This window comes from Sabethes cyaneus, chromosome 2 (genome assembly GCF_943734655.1).
Source record: "Sabethes cyaneus chromosome 2, idSabCyanKW18_F2, whole genome shotgun sequence".
In the NCBI taxonomy this organism is placed as follows: domain Eukaryota; kingdom Metazoa; phylum Arthropoda; class Insecta; order Diptera; family Culicidae; genus Sabethes; species Sabethes cyaneus.
In genome coordinates this window covers 205,724,620-205,739,304 of record NC_071354.1, presented here as the reverse complement: position 1 = coordinate 205,739,304, position 14,685 = coordinate 205,724,620, and the positions used below count along the sequence as shown (strand labels likewise).

The window sequence follows — 14,685 nt, the reverse complement described above, 5'->3', positions numbered from 1 at the left end:
GAATTTAACGAGTATATTATTAATGACTTTTCTAAAAAGTTGCATTGGGGTAACATCGGTTACCGTTTACAAAATCTGATATTTTTAGCATAAGCTGAAAGTATTATTGAAAAAAAAGAAGGACAACGGTGCAGTTGCAATTAATAGTCAAAGAATATCCCGTTGTTTATTATTCAATCCTATTCAACAGTAAAAAATCTCATCCAAAACAACATCCGAACATGTGAATGAGACAAAATTTCTCTACCTACGAACGAACACATCCTAGCATACGCAGCATGTCCTACAGCGTTGAACAACAAGTAACCGCGCCGCTATTCAAGAGCTGCCGTCACGCGTTCCCTCAGCATCACCGCGGGCGGATGCGTATGTAGAATAACAAGCAACCCGTAACAACCGGCAAAAACCAAAACAACAACCCGACACATTGGCTCTTTATTTTTAGAATACCCCACCGATTACGGAAAAACCAAATTGCGTCGCATCGTTTGTCCATCGCTCTATGTCACTCTGCGTAACCTAGGCGAAAGCAGGCAGGCAAGCAAGAGGACCTTGATCACTCTGCTTTGTTATTAACCTACCATCTAGCCAAAAAAATGTCATGTTTCCGCCCGGGATCGAACCGGGGGCCTTCCGCGTGTTAGGCGGATGTGATAACCACTACACCACGGAAACTGCGTTGCACCAAGGCCGGCCGAATGGCTACCATTTTTCACTTCTCCATCAGCTGTTTTTGCAATTTATGCTATTGCTGCTGCTGCTCTCCATAGTCATCCGCCGAGAGCTAGGCAGCATAAATTTCTCGTTCGAACTCTCCTCCGACAGCGCTAGACCGTTGTTTATATATTCAGAGACTCGTCGATGCATGCGTGGGCTCGAAAACAACACATTGGGTGCAGTAGAACCGATAACATTAGCGACTGCCAAACGATTTATGGATGACAGTTATGCGCTCTTTCTGTTCCAAGCTACAAGTGCATATTGGATGAACGGAACCTGCTGCAGAAACAAACGAGTTTTGGTTTTAATTTGATTATTTATTACTCTCCCGGCAGGAGAATCGCATTTTAGATTTAGATGCCCACAGGGGTGTTCCCAGTGGAAGTAAAGTGTGCAATATTGTGCTGCATCAATCAAAGCGACAGATCGAGAGGCAATCAATTTTCGATTGTCAAAATCGACCTCATTTTCGTGCTCCGTTGTGTGCTGTTTTGTTTCCCGGTATTGATTTTTTCGGCACTCCTAACTTTTTAAACTGCATTGTGATTAATAACCCATGTGAATGAATTGAATGGTGGTGGTATGTTCGAATGGGAAAGAATTTAGAGGCCCCACATCACAATCGGTCTAGTTTGGTAGAGGCATAGTTTCTCTAATGATGACTCACCAACAACCAAATGCAGCTGCATGCATGCACCTGCATGAACTTTTCTTTCACAGCACAATCTTGTTGCTGGATGACTCAGAGGAAAGATCCGGAGACGGATGCAAATGCATGTTGTAAAACGGAATGTGGAAGTAAACACAATTCAGCATAAATTCTATCGGGGTTTACACCAACGGCTACGGATTTCTTTATCTTTCTTAACTGTGTTAGCATTCAACATTGTGTTTGTTTCAATTTCGCTTTGCTTATACCTTTTGATTTTAATTGGTAGATTTGGTACACATACATAGACGACCTTATTTAACACGAGTGTAGTTTATACAGCTACGATATTTTTAAAAACAACAATTACTGTCAAATAGATATTTCCATCGGGAGATTGCGTCTTACCCCATAAATGTGTTTCAAAAAATAGTTTATTCTTCTCAATAAATAGCACTGCTGATAGATTGCGTTTGCATACTATACGATTTTAGATGGAACAGTTGTGTAATACAGGTATACCTCGATAATACGTACCCTCGTTAGTACGTACCCTCGATAGTACGTACCCTCCATAATACGTACATTTTGCCTCGATAGTACGTATCCTCGATAATACGTACATTTTGCCTCGATAGTATGTACATTTTCCAGCAACACTTTATTTATTTCATTTCAAGCTTCACAAGGGGCAAAATCATTGATTTAAAAAAATTAAAAATTAACTGTTATATTAAATCAATACCACTAAAATATATATTTATTCAATAGTGTCAGAAAATTTGCAAATTTTTAGATATATTAAGCATAATATAACAATGCTTCAAGGCCTAAAATTGTGATTCGATAGTACGTACATTTCGGTAATACGTACGCTAAACGAAGCAATGGTGTACGTACTATCGAGGTATACCTGTACCTTCTTCATCTATGTATTTTCATTTCAAGTACAAATTTATAAAAGGAACGCAACATTACTGCAAACATTTTCTTCGTGGTATATCCACTTCTCAAGTTTGCTACGATAATTCCAAACAATAAAAGATTTAACTGCATTAGAATGATGTATATAAATAGTATGATATAAAATAAACGTGACTACCTTTTAAACTTCGATGCCCAAGCAATAATTAGAGTTTAATTGCATTCCAATATTGGTCACTACAATGGCAATCGGTGTTTAATAAAACCCACATCGATTGCTATATGAATAGTCACGTATCGTCCTTGTTGTTTTACATTCATCGGTAGAAGCAAGAAGTTTCGCAATCTTAGCTACAAGTTGTAAATGTTGGACCATTCATTCATTCCTGAAATTCACACCTTGCCCTTCCGGTAGAGTTTTGAGAAACGAATAATTTTTATCTCTATTTTCAACGTACATTTTATTTTATATTTATATTAGCGATCCTATTCGAGTCCGCTTTGTCTGTTAGCGACATGCAGATCTGTTATTGTAACGTAAATTTGTATTTCTAATGTATTTGTATTTTGGTCGATTCATCTGACAATTTTTGTATTATCTACATGAATATGAAACTTAAATCTAGAACAAAACTATTCCAGCATCCTAGACCTTGTCAGACTTCTACTAAAGGCGCGTGAAGAAACGTCTCCAAAGTCAAATAATTCTGCGACCAGCGTGAAGGTGCGGATGCATGACGTCAGTGGTTCATAAAACCCGTGCATAGTCCGATGGAATCTGGTTGTCAGTAAATTCGATGAGCGAAGCTGTCTACGTGAAGCACGAAAATCAATACGGGACAGCAGAGCCGGTGCATATATTTCATTATTAGGCAACTTGGCCACAAAAGTTGCTTGTTGAATCCTTCGACAAAAGCTGGCATCGGTCTACGTAGCGGGGAAGATTGTGAGGTAGACGCCAGGGCAGATGTCTCAGGGCGATACGAACAAATCTTCGTTGAACACGTTCTATTCTGGCTTTCCAGCACAGGTTATGAGGATTCCAGATGACACAGGCATTCTCAAGTGTTGGCCGTACCAACGCGCAGTACAATACCTTCAAGCAATGGAGATCTGTGAAGTCTCGGGAAATTTTGTAATGAACCCAAGTTGTTGCGAAGCTCTTGAGATGGCAGCAGTATAATGTTGGTTGACCATGAGCTTGTTATCCAACAGAACTCCAAGATCGCTGATCTGATCAACGCATCCGAGAATACCTTCGTTTATCCGGTAATCAAATCGGTGGAATGGTATAACCACACATTTGGCAATGCTTATTGTGAGCTTGTTTCTATTACACCAATCAGCAAAGGTGTCCAACAGCGCTTGCAATCGGTAGCAATCAGCGATAGATTTCCCAACGAGGTAGATCTTTAGACTGTCAGCATATACCAGTGTGCATCCGGAACCAAGCAGAATGGCAATGTCGTTAAAGTATAAGGCGAACAGCAAAGGCCCCAGGTTACTGCCTTGCGGAACCCCAGAAGTATTACTAAATGCTCGTGAAACTGTGGAATCCAGCTTGACACGTAGGGTAAGAACCCCACAATTCGCCCCCTCCCCAGAATTCGCCCTCCCATTGGTATTCCCGTGATTTAACTCAATATATAGTTGAAATATAAGTTGTTAGTTTAATTTATATTCATTTTAACTCAGTTTTCAGTTATTTGAATAGAATTCGTTGTGTTGTTTTATGTTTTTTAATGATTTAATGTGGTTTGAAAAATAGGTAATGTATTTAAGACGCGATTTTTCCATTTTCAAGAACGAGCACGAAAAATAAAATTGAGGAAAAGTAATGGAAAATCGTATCTCTTTGCACTTTTTTCGCATCATTTTGGTTATATCTGTTTCAAATTTCATAATTGTGCTTTTATTTTGATATTTTATCGCAATTCTGCTGAAAATAGAACATAAATGCACTGGGCGAAAACTGGGTATTGTAAATCATATGAGTTCCAAAATTCGCCCGGGTCGAATCTGTATATACTTAGCCGAACTTACTGCGTGAACCAGTTTTCGCCCTCATCTATCAAATATATGCAAATATGCCACACATAAGCAAATGCAAGTCACAATCGATTAGTTTGTTCGCTGATTTATGTTTATCAAAATGGTGAGTAAAAAGTAAAGAATAAATAATATTTTGATGCAGAAAGCACATCATATCTTCATTCGAATTCGTCTAACAAAAGAATTACCTGCTAAACATGGGCTAATGGGGTTTCTACCAAACGAACTGTTGAATTAGCAATAATCGACATCGAAATTGATAATAAGATTAAAACCGCACGAATTAATAAGACGCGCATAATATTCTCAAAAATCACAATTTTTCTTGTCATGAGAATAAATCTGTCATGAATAAAACTTTGAAAAGTATTTAATGTGCAATGCAGACAACAAAGAAATAATCGTGTTGATAAAATAGAATATTTCGATAATATCATGAAAATTCTAATAGCTTAGCATTACAAACCCGGTCTAACCAAAAATGCTAGTTAAGAATTCCAAGTTATGTCAAAAAATATCCTAGTTGAGTAGGTAAGATGGGTATGCTTACCAGTTACCAGGAATATTTAATACTGTAAACCGACATACCCATACAGACAGTGATTTACTAAACAATTTTTTTTCTTCATCTTTTTATTGACTATATTAAGCAGTTAAGCTTAGTTATTTCTTGGGGAAGAGGTTAGGTTGTGGACAGCCACGTAGCCAGAAGGGGGGGGCCCGGGGGCCCAATTTTGATTTTAACTGTTTTATATGCATAATTTTTCGTTTAGAACTACAATACATTAAATGTATTGTGATGTACTATATTTATAAGCAGCAAGATATGCATATAATGTATTAGGAGCCAAGATAGGGCTCCTGGCCCTGGTCTCACCTTCGATTAGTCAATATATATAGCCGAATATCAAGATTTTCCAGTTCGACTAATTTTTTATTGTTCACAGTAAACATTTACTCTTTCCCAAAAAATTACTAAACAATGATATAAGTAATCAACAAAGGACCAGAAAAAGCACTATTCATTTTAAATATCTTTGACGAGTGTCAAAAGCCTTATTTTACTGCAATGAAAATAAACATTTAGTAAAACCCCACCTTCTCTGTGTTTTTTAGTTTTACTGAATCAGGTATCAGGAGGTGATGATGATCAGTTTATTTCAATTTAGATTAACATTTAACGAATTCCTGATACAAATTGATTGCCATATTAAGCACTGGATAGACATAATCTTAAAGTTAAATAATAGTAACAACAATTCTAACAAAATAATTGAGGTTATTTGGGAAATTTGCAACAAATAACAAGTGGGCGAAATCTGGGTCACATGGGGGACGAATTTTGGATCGCTATGGGCGAAATGTGGTACTAGAGGTTCCTGCACAAAATTGGCTTTTTTGCTATCAAATTTCAATTTTCGCGATTCCTAATAGCCAAAATAGATAGAATATTAATATATAGTCCTACTTGTCTGAGTTCAGGGCTGATTTTATAATAATATGGCGATTTATTCATTTTACAGCATAAAAACCTGATAAAAGGGGCGAATTCTGGGGTCGTTACCCTAAAATACGGTTTGTTAAATATGAGCTCAACTATGAAGCCAATCTATCAGATACACCGAATTTAGATTGCTCATGCAAGGGTATTCGATGATCTACTGTGTCGAAAGCAGCCTTAATATCTGTGTACACAGCGTCAATTTGAGTTCCAGCTTCTATCTGTGAGATGCAGGTACTAGTGAAACCCACCAAGTTCATCGCCACAGAACGACCTGGCATAAAACAATGCTGGTCAAATGATATATAGTTTTTGGTGCTGTTCAGAATTATACCAGTTACGATGATTTCAAAGAGCTTTGATCCAGCAGAAAGACTGGTAATGCCTCTGTAGTTCCTTACATCTCGCTCTTCTCCTTTTTTTAATACGGGAAACATATGGGACTGTTTCCACAGCGTTTGAAACGATTGCTCAAACGGTCCCTTCGGTCGTGTTCATCGGCTGCTGAGGAAAGGAAATTATGCTGAGCGTGTTAGAGCTGGAGCACTCGTCTCGCTGCCGTAATGAAATATCTGGCTGCTGAAGTTCTGGAATTGGCAGGAAATATGCTAATATTCTTTTTTGAAACGATGATTCTACAATTGATGAAGGGACGGTAAGGGAAAGTAATGAAGGATTTTTTTTCAGGAATGAAGGGGAAGGGTGGAAAGGAAGGGGGGGGGGGTAATAGGTAGCTATGCTTAACAAGTTGTCGTTGTGACTCGAACCAAGCTGTAATCAGAGATTATAACCGGATTTGAACCCACAACACCTGGCAGGGCGCCCCTTCCTTTCCACCCTTCCCCTTCATTCCCGGAAAAAAAAATCCTTCATTACTTTCCCTTACCGTCCCTTCATCAAATGTAGAATCATCGTTTCAAAAAAGAATATTAATATATGCCTGACCGCATTTCAAGGTCATGACTAAAGTCACGAGTTTGGTCAAAGGAAATATGCTGTTCGCGACAACAAAACGACCAGAATTATGCCATGTCACATGCAGTTGGCCACCTGGCCTGGACTGGTATTTCATCGTGACTCATGACCATACACGAACGGCTTCGTCGATCGCATAACTGCTGAGGCTTTCTCGCTGGTCCGTTGCAACAAGCCGTGTCTGGTTAGCGGTTATCGGTACTCCAGTTTACCAAAAAGAGAATTACGTTAGGTGCGTTAGTGCAAGTTTATTGCAAGCTAGAGTTATTATAATCAAACAATCGATCTTTTTAAGGATCACACAACGATTGAAGAGTTTATTATATTTTCTTACCCAGTTAATACCATAATAACACAGGCAACGAGGGAAAAGTTGAACTTTTCGCCGTTGCAGATGACCAACAAATGACGGGAATTAGTTTACTGATCACGGGCGACATTTTCTGCCACTTCCAAAACGTCTGCAGCTTGTAAATGTTTTATTATCAGTGTTCTTTTGTAAACTGCAGAAAAGTTTTGCGCAAATTTTTCAGCTTTTTGAAAACTCGCGCGTGCCATCAACCGATTAGCAGATGAAAAGCACTATTTAACGTAGAAACAGATTATGAAAATGTATTTACTATTTGGTTTAGTGTGACATCGATTCATTTTAATAAAATAGATTCAATCAATTCATGGATATAACTCCAAAATCGGTTAAGGATTATACAATGTTACTACTTTGATAAACGTTGTGTATGTAGGTTGTATACATGAAGAATCGTATTATTACATACATGGATACATCCTACTATCGATACAAAGAGACGTACGTAGTCCTACGTCACCTATGCGGTCGTGTCTTGTGCACAACCCCTCAGATTTTTTTCACACACGCGTACTCGCTCTAACGAGCACGCCAGCATATGCATCCCTTTCGCATTCTCGCACTGATTTGTTCAAGCACTGCGACGAGCTTTTGCGAGTGTGTATTTAGCTAACCGCTACGGTCGTCGCAGTCGTTCGTCATTGCAGCGCAAGCTGCTGATGCTGACTACTCGTGATAGCTCGCGCGCTAGCGAGTGTGTAAGTAGCAGAATGTCTGCACACAGCAACAACAGCTGTTTGTCGTACGCTTGCGTCAGTGGCGTAAGCGTTGGATGCTATGCTTCTCATATTCACATCATTGGCTTCTCGCTCGATTTGCAACATTGGTTGGGCCCCTTTGTCAACCCACCAGTGCTAATTCAAAAGCAAAGTCTTGGGCTTAAACGTCTTTTCCAAGACTTGACCCTTCTTTATCGACAGACTTTGCAGCCGGCTCTTAGAGTACAGGACAGTTACGGGGATAGTGTAACATTCCTACTTACTCTATCTAGCAGTGCCCCCGGTGCTAATTCCTTTATGTCAAAAAGGATGTGTGCCTAATTTGGTGGTGGAAAGACAAGGAGTTCTGGAGTTATAGCGGAAACTACAAACAAATATACTCACTTTCCTTTTTTTTTATAATTATAAAAAATTTAATATCAACCATTTTTACGCGAAGGATACGTTCCGCGTAAATCAAAATCGCGAAAAAAACCGCGTAAATTCCGAAATTCACGTAAAAAAACCGCGAGAATTCCGAAATTCGCGTAAAAAAAACCGCGTTCATTCCAAAATCCGCGTAAAAAAAACAAAAATTCGCATAAAAAAACTGTGAATTTCAACGTTTTGTGAAAAAATAGACTAATTGAACACATCCGCGTAAAATCCGAAAATCGCGTAAAAAAACGCGTAAATTCCGAAATTTGCGTAAAAATAGTCGCGTAAAAAACAAACTGCGTGAAAAGCGACTTCAGTGTATTATCAATATAAAATTTAAACAAATTTAAATATATGAATCAAACTCAGAGCTTGCAGAAAAAATAAGGAAACAAAACAGATATTATGTGGAGAATAACCTAATTTCGAGCGAACTTGCTCAAATACGTAAGCAAAGCTATCTTAATACACTCGACGGTCGTTAGGAAATTTTAGATGTAAAAAGAGAGGACGTTAATATAACTTTTGGACGTAAAACGAGAGGATGTTAAGGCAAATTTTGAACTTAACTAAAACGTTAATCTAAATTTTGGACGCAAAAAGTGAGAACGTTAATACAATATTGGACGTTAATTCAAATTTCAGGCATAATACGAGAGAACTGTAAATCAACTTTCGGACGTGAAACGAGAGGACGTTAATTCAACTTTCGGACGTGAAACGAGAGAACCTTAATTCAAATTTTAAATGTAAAAAGAGAGGACGTTAATTCAGCTTTCGAACGTAAAACATGAGGACGGTAGGTCAAATTTTGAACGTAAAAACAGAGGACGGCAATACAAATTTTGGGCGTAAAAAGAGAGGACGTCAATTCAAATTTTGAATGCAAAAAGAGAGGACGTTAATTAAAATTTTGGATGTAAAAAGATGATGATGATGATGATGATGATGGGCCCACCTCTTACCACTACGGAGGTTTGAGGTAGACGATTCATCTATATGATAATTATTATTAAAAATAAACCAGGAAGACAAAAAAATGGACTGGTTTTTTCACCCCATCTTTTGATCAGAGGCAAAAAAAATTGTAAATGGAAGTTCAAACAATGTAATGATCAAAAAGCGATTAAAAAGTTTCTAACGGTTTTGTCCTTTTTTTTGGTAGATTATGGAAATAAAAAAAAAATAGATTTTGACCAACCTCGTCTTGACCTTGGATGAGGTCAGGCATATAATTAATTTTTTGTAGCAGTACTTTTTCACAATCGACGAAAGGAACAGTAGAAGAAAGTAACGAAACAGATTTATTAATAGTGTTCCGAATGGAATGGTAACACGGCATAAAGGGGAAAAAGCGGCAAATTAGATAAGGGAGCGTCATTGAAGCAACGCTTAAGAAGTTGTGTACAACTTCGTTTTGTCCAAGCTGGGGGATACATGGATCGAACCGAGTTGTAATAAGAGCATTACAACCGGATTCGGGTTTGCGGTGGGTCCGATTACAGCTCGGTTCGATCCATGGGTCCCCCAGCTTGGACAAAAAGGAGGCCTCTTATTACCCTTCCATCATGCTGAATTATATTTTACCACGATAAAACCTTTTGACAGTGCAAAAATCACTTATAGGTTAAATGTACTGATCAGCAGAACGCAATGAGTCCTCGTCAGGGCCAGCTATAATATAGGATAGTACTGGCAATGAGGAACGAGTGGGTAAAGTTGAGCAAGCTTTGAAGGAAGGGTAAATCCATCACTTTCCTTCGTAGTGATGCGATTCGGATCGCCACCGGTAGCCGAGAGACGACGGCATTTCATTTTCGCAGCAACATCTGATCTCCAACAGCGGCCGCTCGGTCACCAACGTTGCTTCTTCTTGCTGTCGTCGCTAGTGATAATGACGCAAAAATTGAAGATGCAAATGAACGCAATCGTTGGAAGGAGACATTTTAACTGACGAGCAGCAAAAAAATAAAGCGATCCTTTTCAGGGCAAATATACATTCCGTTAAAGAGTTGTGAATTGAATTTTGGTTATTTGGTTGGCAGAAAAACTGAGATGACACGAATTTTTGAATCAGTGTGAGTCAAATAGAATATAGAAATGCAAAATGTATGAGGATATCCGAGTGTGAAGAAGTTATTTTCATCTTATTACATCATGCTCCACCTGATTGTCTATAGAACTTTTGTAGCTGGGAAAACAAATTCATCGAGCTCTTCATAAAAAACTGCTGAGCTATATTCCGCTCAATCGAATCGTACGTCGCTTTGAAATTTAGGAACAGATGATGCACTTGGGTAACTAGAATTCTCACAATTCTGGTCCGCCGGTAGTTTCACCTCGGCCCATAGCTATAGATAGTTAGTATGACCAGATGGATGGGTAATGCTTGTTGTTGGGATTAGATTTGGCGATGACCCTGCCTGAACTGATGCTGAGATATATTTGAGCTGTTTCTCTTGTATTCTAATTCTCTTGAATTCTAATGATGTACCTTTCATAACATTTTCAATCTAGTAAATTGTAAATTGAATTAACAGTTTGCATACAGCAAAAAAGTTACTCATTCGTTATTTGATTTATAAAATATACCAGCAGAGAAATTAAAGTGTATAATACGAAGACTGGGTAAAAACGTAATAAAATCTACTCGCGTATTACCTTTCCTACAAATCAAAAGAAAGAGATGCCCGTTCATGATAGCCCACCAATTTTCAACACACCCATCATCATCAACATCACAGCACGGCAGATCAAACGCCAAGCGAGGGCCTCTTGATCTACCCTTCGGCCCGCAAAGGCTATTATTAGTTTGCGATTATTTCATTGACTAAATAGTAATAAAACAGTTTCACTTTTCTCTTCTGTAAGACCCACCCTCTTTCGGTAACAACGGCAGGTCTGTCAGCTTGCTATCTTTCAATTAAGATACGAGCCAACTTTACGTTGCCTTTACTTTACTGCGGACAGAAAAGTGCACCCGTGGAAACGCTAACCACAGATAATGGATGAAAAAGTAGCTAAGAGACAATAGGTAAATAATGGGGCATTAACTTTGTGGGAGAAAAATAAATGGAAAAGTCGGAATATGAGTTGTGGAAACTATTGGTTTTTGTGATAAGCGCAAATTAAATTTTAAATCAGAGCGCATTCATGCAGCACGAAATGTTCCCTTGCTCTACGCTGTGGCGTTCGCTCAATTGTCGACTATCATGATATGCTGATGGTACTGTTTGCTCCCTAATGTTGGGAGAAATTTCATTAATTTAGATGGGGTTAGAATTGGCACTTTTCTCGCAATTGAAAAAGTTTGCAAAGTGTGAATGTTGGCGGAACGATAGGAGGAAAACATCATTCGTACAACATGAAACCCTCCCAAATGGTAGCCGAAATAAATACAGCAAGACTCGTCTTTATACACGAACGAACTCGGATTGCAATGAAGGAGCGAGGTTTCCGTGGTGTAGTGGTTATCACATCCGCCTAACACGCGGAAGGCCCCCGGTTCGATCCCGGGCGGAAACATATCTTTTGACAATTCTAATTCACTTTTAAATTTTTCCGGAATATTTTCATCCTGTCAGGAAGTATGATATTTTTCTCTAAGCTTATCGGCCCGATTTTCCTGAAAGTTTTGCTTGTTAAATTATCATTCAAACGACTTCAAAGGTAAAGTTTGACGTGGACTATGTGGAAAGAAGCTACATTCTTGCAATTTGTTCGTCTAGACCGTGTTCTATAGCGTTGCTGGGCCGAGCTTGGAAAACTCAGTTGAAAAATATTACAGACACCCAGACCACATAATCGTTGGTATTTCTTTCTAGCCAAATGCAGCATGAAAACCATGCTTCGTTGCTCTAACTTGAAGCGAAAGGAAGTTTTCTAATTTATGCTTTCGATTGTCTCTCTTTCGTAGCCCTACCACAGTGGGTGGTATCTGGTGCACCACATTCTAATTTATGAATCTATGAACCGTTTGCACACTTTCCCAGTTCCAATTGGGGGTGTCTATTCTATTATTATACACTGTATTAGATGATTGATGTGTAAGGTTCATTGCTAACCGTCAACTAATTTGTGTTCATTTTCTATCGTTCTTTCAATTTTACAGGGTCGCCACACAAAGACTGGACAACTCGCTGCCATTAAGGTGATGGATGTCACCGAGGAGGAGGAGGAGGAAATCAAACTGGAGATCAATGTGCTCAAAAAGTACTCCAACCACCGAAACATTGCCACGTACTATGGTGCATTTATTAAGAAAACGTCAGCCGGCAAGGACGACCAGCTGTGGCTGGTGATGGAGTATTGTGGAGCCGGTTCCGTCACCGATCTGGTCAAATCGACCAAAGGCCAAAGCTTGAAGGAAGAATGGATCGCCTACATCTGTCGGGAAATCCTGCGGGGGTTGAGCTATTTGCACACGAACAAAGTGATACATCGAGACATCAAGGGTCAGAATGTGCTGCTGACAGACAATGCCGAGGTCAAGCTGGTGGATTTCGGTGTATCAGCACAGTTGGACAAAACCATCGGTCGACGAAACACGTTCATCGGAACGCCCTACTGGATGGCACCGGAAGTCATTGCCTGTGACGAGAACCGGGATGCTACCTATGACAATCGGTCCGACCTGTGGTCGCTAGGAATAACCGCATTGGAAATGGCAGAGTCGCAACCTCCGTTGTGCGATCTGCATCCGATGCGTGCCCTGTTTCTTATTCCTCGAAACCCGCCACCTCGGCTGAAGTCGAAAAAGTGGTCCAAAAAGTTTCACGGCTTCATCGACACAGTGCTTGGTAAGTTTAGCATCCTTGCTTCTGCGTCATATTCTGGTCGACTTCCTTGTTTTAAAAAACCAATCATTAAAAGTAACCGTTAATCACTTTTGCAAAGTTTACGACTCGTGGACGATAATCTGATCAAAAAAGGAAAATACATTAAAGTATCCTGTTGAAGTGTAAATTACATTTTATTGCTGCTAGACACGTCAACGACTGCCAGGTAAAGGCTGCTGACCGGCCGGCCGGCGGCCGGTTGTCGGCAGAAAATGTAAACCAACCGGCTAAGAAACCCGCACCCGCTGTCTGGTTGGGCATTACTTGCACAAGTTTATGACACGTTACCCTACTATTTATCGCATTTCGCTATCGGGCGGGTTTCAGGCGGTTCGATTTTGCCGCAGTAACTCACGTGTGGGAATTTGTTGTTATGCGGCTGGTAATCGAAAGATGACCAACGCAACGGTGCAATCAAAAAGCAAACTTTCGTTTTGGAGTTATTTCGATGGCTTCGAACATCGTCGTGTATTTGAACCGATTAAGGAACGAAAAATGTGTAGAAGAAAATTTTGGTGTTAGATATTACGTTCTCTTGTTTAAATTTGCTATCATGTTAGCCGTTCCTGGTGTAACCAACGAAACCGATTTCGTCTGTAGATTAACACTAAATAAATATAGTAATTATACCTTCTTATCACAGCCCCAGGAGTTTTTTCGATTTAGCCGTAGCCGTCGTTGCTCGGCCATGTTTATAAAGGTCTGCTGGTAGACGGTCCTTACCAGCGGTTTTGTCGGTCCGATTTCTCGTATGATTTTCTGGAAACCAGGTGTTGGGACATTACTCTCTTCTATGGGTATTTCTAGGCAGGCTTGATTTTGCTCATTTTAAGCATACAGAACAGAGCAATTTGCTCCTCACAACGATCAAGAGCTTTCGTTTTCTGCTCAACTGTTTGCTCTTCCTCCGAATGATGCCTGAATACTGTGTTTTTACAACCACTCACTTAGCGCAGAAGGAGCACAACTACAAGCAGAGTTAATCTTTTCTTTGCACACTGGAAGTAAGAGACTATTGGCTTCGGATCCCAAAGAGAATATCGCGTAGGCAATTAAATGAACTGAAACGATTAGCTCCGTGACCTTGAGAGCATGCATTCGGTTATGCTCTGGCAGAAAAAGAAAGATGAAACAAAACTGACGCTCATCCGGGGGCAGAACAAAGCACTACAAAATCAAAACAACTCGTCGATTGTCGGAGAAAGTGCCATACGACTGAGAGAGAGCAAATCGATTCGTCTTCTGCGCTTTGCCAGTAAAACGCCGAGAGTTGAGATTTTTTTCAGAGCACGGCAGAAGCCTGCTCTTAAGTTAACTTCCGTTCCGCCTCCTTTTGCAACTGCGCCATTGAGATGTTCATCGAAAAACTGCGACCACCGTCAACCACTCGTCTGTGATCAGTTTTCCTCTCTCGTCCCTACACATGTCAGGTTTCGGTGTGTAGCCCTTACAAGTTTGGTTCATCTTCTCGTAAAACTTGTGCGTGCGTCATTAACTCGAAATACTATAGCTGTTCTAATTCT

At 39.6% G+C, this 14,685-nt stretch overlaps 1 protein-coding gene and 2 non-coding genes across 13 annotated transcripts in view; 2 read left to right on the top strand and 1 right to left on the bottom strand.

The window, feature by feature from the left end:
• Positions 1 to 14,685, top strand: part of LOC128738562 (serine/threonine-protein kinase mig-15) — a 123,831-nt gene that overhangs the window by 80,944 nt on the left and 28,202 nt on the right. For all 11 annotated transcript variants that reach the window (XM_053833796.1, XM_053833794.1, XM_053833791.1 and 8 more), the window contains one exon: positions 12,436 to 13,123. In XM_053833796.1, the coding sequence (XP_053689771.1) occupies positions 12,436 to 13,123 (688 nt within the window). The remainder of the gene's footprint in view (positions 1 to 12,435; positions 13,124 to 14,685) is intronic.
• On the bottom strand, positions 603 to 675 carry Trnav-aac (transfer RNA valine (anticodon AAC)). The gene has a single exon. It is a non-coding gene; the product is annotated as a tRNA-Val (tRNA).
• On the top strand, positions 11,777 to 11,849 carry Trnav-aac (transfer RNA valine (anticodon AAC)). Its single transcript has one exon. It is a non-coding gene; the product is annotated as a tRNA-Val (tRNA).